A 4,316-nucleotide genomic window follows, 5' to 3' on the forward strand; every position below is an offset into this window, starting at 1 on the left:
CCGGCTGTCGCCTGCGCGCTCAGCCGCACACAGCGCCACCTCCCACGCGGCCCGCAGCCCCCGAGGGGGCCACCAGGCCGGCTTCCCCCGGATGGCCAGCCCAGCGCGGTCCCAGCTCCGGCGCACAGGGAGAGCACTGAGACCTCCTCGGGGGCCGCGGCCATCTCCGCAGCGTCAGCTACCTCCACGGTTTTCTGAGATGAGGGACATCCAGCGTGACATCCATCGCCGAGGGCAAGATCACGGCTGTTTAGCTGGCACAGCCGCTTCCCCCTTTCTGGAAAAACACAAGCTAACCTGGGGACGGGGTCTTTGCCCAGTGTCCCGAACAGATAACCCAGTTCCGACTCAAGGACATGAAGGTTCCCCGTGAAGATACGGTTATGGTTTCACGAGGTTTCGGAAATAACTTCTCTTAATTTGCTGACACTGGAATAGAGCTAAGAAAACGGTCAGGGGAATCTGTGATGACATGTTCGGAGGAGGCAGCGCAGTGTTTATGGCCACAGGTGACAGAAGACTGAGGAAGGCAGGAGAGCAGGTAAACCACACACCTGTCTGCTTTTGTTAGTGGAGACGCCAGCAAAGGCCTCCATTAGCCCAGCCGCTCTGTGTCCCAGCACTCAGGTATTTATCGGCCTCCTCCTCCAGAAGATGCTCAGTGGCAAACATCCTACAAGACAAACGCGTCCTAAAAATGCCACAGAACACACAGGAGAGATTGGCAGCCACTGCCAACCTCACCTGAGAAAGTCTGAGCCGCTCATTAACACCCAGATCTGACACTCCGATCATTCAAAATCTTTCAAAAGCGAGGAGATTCAATGAAAATAACCCAAAGTAAAATATATTTTTTACTATTCTGATAAATCCATAGTGCTGTTTTTAACAAACATCTGGCTCTAGCCAGCATTTTAATGTAGCAATCTGAACAAACTTGGGAGCAATGCCTTATTTCATTTGCTCGAGGAGACTCATTGATTTCTCACACATAAACTCCCCAGCTGACTTAATTATTTCTAGGTGGTCGGAACACTATTTTAAACTAGACTTCCTCTCTTTCATACGCCACTCTCTTTGAGACATAAAATTTAATATCTATTAGTAAGAAGACAATCATCTGACTTTTTATACGTAAAAGGAGAAAGTCCGATAAATAACGTCCTTCTCAAATATCAGTCATGGTGTAATAAGTTAATGTGGTCATGTAAATACTAACATGGAATTACTTTCTACAGTAACGTATTGATTTTCAAGCTGCTCTTCCAACGCCCAGGGCTCTGGGGTACATAAGGAGCCTTGTTGGGTGAAAAAAAAGGGCAGTCCCTGGGGGCCCACCAGCTCCGTCCTAGTCAATTTTTAAATCTGTCACAAACTGCGGTTTCACCTACAATGTTCTTTGGGGAGTGAGAATTCTAGCTAAAAAAGAAAAATACTGCAAATCCATAGTCTTAACCCTATGAAAATGATTATTTTGCTTTTGTGGTTTTCAAAATAATGTGCTTCAACTATGCTCAGCTAATGGTTGATGTAATTTATTATGTAAAATCTCAAAAGTAATAAAATATCACAAAATAGTCAAGTCGCAATTTAAGATAAAATACTTTCAATCTGAATAAAGCTAAATATTTAGCTTTTTCTAAAACAGGAATATTACCTTTCACAGCAGTTATCACAGGAAGGTATGTTTTTCTTTTCTTTTTCACACGTATCTGTCATCTCTCTTAGTTAGTGCAGTTAAATTGACTATTTTCTCCCCAAAGTATTCTATCTCGGCCGGGTTTTTCTATTCTTCCACATGAATACAAATGAAGCATTTGTATCATACAACAAAATCAAATTTAGCTCATATGCCTCAAGAGCAATTTGATTTCACATTTATTCATTTGTGGTATTTCTAAATTTATGTAAATTGCTGTTATTGTACAGAAAAATTTTTCCACCTTTATAATGAAAAATACTTCAGTTATTTTGTCAAGAGTCTACAGAACCTATTTGAAGTTACATAGACAAGAAACAGTCAAAATCTCCTAAATGTCAGGTGTGACCAAGGAGATACACACAAGAATCGTTTCATGTAAAACTAAACTATAGACTCTTTATTTTTCTTCTTCTCCTCCTTCAAATAAGAGGAACTAGCTAGATTCATAACACTGGATGGAAACTTTGCAATTATTTTATCTAACATATCTTTATAATGTTTAACATGAGGAACATAAAGTCACCAAAAAAAGAATAACTTCTTATTTAATAGCAAAATTGTGACCAAAACACAATCTTCTGTCTAAAGCCCTTTCAACTACATCACCAATAATAGCCTTCCGTGAAATCCTGCCCCCTCCCAGAAACTGTAGAAATAACTAAAGCACACAGGATACATTCTATTTACATTTGCCACGAAATTAAACACATAAACATTTAACATTAACATTAAAAATAGCAAAGCATTAAATGGCACATAGACACTAAGATTACTATGCCGTTTAAAATTCCATCTTTGGACAGTCTCCTGGCTCGGGCGAAATGGCCAGAGAGGCAGCCAGCTTCCGGGCTTCCCTTCCCGCTGGCCCCAAGGGGGCACGTCTGGTTCCCTTCCCACTGGCCCCAAGGGGGCACCCTTCCCGCTGGCTCTCCTTGGGGGCACGTCTGGTTCTCGCCTTGCCTACACATTCAGGAGCAGGAACCACCTCTCAGTCAGGGAACGTGCATCCATCTGCATCACAGGTGCGTTCTCATTTGAATGCCACTCCATCCCAAACCCCTTACAAGGGGACATTTCTGTGCATGGCACCTCATTTTGGTCACTCTATAACAGCCATATATTTCTCCAGTCTCAATAAATATGTTTATGCTTCTCTGTGTTTCCGGCCATGTCTGCGTAGATTTCTTTCAACATGTTGGAGGCCGGGGGATGAGAAAGTCTAATTTAGTAAATGGACAGGATGGCACACATGAAATTCACCTGGGACTGGAGCAGAGGGACGTGAGGACTAATAAGGAAAGATATAATTTTTAAAAGTGAGTAAAAGTACCATTTACACTGAAGACTTTGTTCACAATTGGAAGAGACATGTATTCTCCAAGGCATCGGAGACAGGTATTTAAGGTGAAGGTGAAGAGCTTCTGAGCACCCCAAGAAGGAGGCAACCATCATTTGGAGGTTCTCAGAAGACTGATGATAGGTCAAGAGAGAAATGTTTGTTCTCAGACAGCTGAAATTGGGATCAGGCCCTGGAGACACGGGCTAGCTAGTAAAATGTCATTCACAGAGAACACAGTGGTTTCAAACTTAAACCCCAATCAGCGAGGCTAACACAGTAGGACAACAAAATAAGTATCCACGACGACAACACGTGAAAAAGAAAACAAATCCAATCTCCACGAAGCACACACTCCACTGAGCAACAAAACTTTGAGCTATCCAGTTAACATCACCTGTTACTTAGGGTTTAGCTAGTCTCCTTTTACTGTACAACTCTAAATATCTTCCGGGGATTCTTCCATTTTTTCCAAAGATGCCATAACAATATCTCCCACCCCACTTGCTCATCTGCAACATGACCTGGCCACCCTCCCTTCTATCTTGTCCACTGAGATGCTTGTAGGACCCCGGGCCACCATGTACACAAGGCCAACCACTCTGAGGCTTCCATGTTTGGAAAACCAGGCCACGTGTAAGGCCATGCACAGGTGTTCCTGCTGGCAGCCCCAGCTGAGGTCTTCACCAACAGCCACCGTCAGCCACCAGACTGGTGAGCGAAGACTCCTCCCAGTGATTCCAGCCCCAGGCATCGAGTCACTCTCAGCCAGTGACTGTCCCTAGATAAGGCTTCACACATCATGTGGTGCAGAAAAATCACCCTCGCCACGCCTTCTTCAAATCTGATGACAAAATCCATGAGCTGAATACATCGCGGCTCCACACCAGTAAGCGTCTGCGTGGTTTATCTTACGGCGGTCACTGGAACGGCCCTCCGTCCTGGCTCTACCCCATACAGCGTCTGGGCACACGAGAGGCTCGTGGCATTGTGGCAGAGGGCGATCTTGCATCTCTGTGTCCTCCGGATCCTCTGTAGTTTCTGCCGTGATGGGACTGGTCTGATCTGATTCCTGAACACGTGCCTACTATTATGTGGTGAGTCTATCAAAGCGTCATGATGGCTCCACCATGAGTCTGTGCTCTTAGATCTGTGGCTCTGGTCGTGAGGTCCCTCACAGAGACCGCTCTGTCTCAGCTCTGATGGTCCAGTGACAACCAACAGCCCTCCGCACCCTCTCACCAGAGGATAAGGAAATTTCTCAAGCCCTTGGCACTC

General features: G+C 44.9%; 1 protein-coding gene across 5 annotated transcripts in view; it reads right to left on the reverse strand.

Annotated features, from left to right (window-relative positions):
- LOC105300352 overlaps positions 1-2,581 on the reverse strand; it is a 133,185-nt gene extending 130,604 nt beyond the window's left edge. For all 5 annotated transcript variants that reach the window (XR_002783364.1, XM_023538020.1, XM_011372538.2 and 2 more), the window contains exon 1: positions 555-2,581. Coding sequence is in view for 4 of the 5 variants with exons in the window: in XM_023538020.1 (XP_023393788.1) it covers positions 555-596 (42 nt within the window). In the remaining variant the exon portion in view is untranslated. The remainder of the gene's footprint in view (positions 1-554) is intronic.
- Between the last annotated feature and the right edge of the window lie 1,735 nt (positions 2,582-4,316).

This window comes from Pteropus vampyrus, unplaced genomic scaffold, assembly GCF_000151845.1.
Source record: "Pteropus vampyrus isolate Shadow unplaced genomic scaffold, Pvam_2.0 Scaffold209, whole genome shotgun sequence".
In the NCBI taxonomy this organism is placed as follows: Eukaryota; Metazoa; Chordata; class Mammalia; order Chiroptera; family Pteropodidae; genus Pteropus; species Pteropus vampyrus.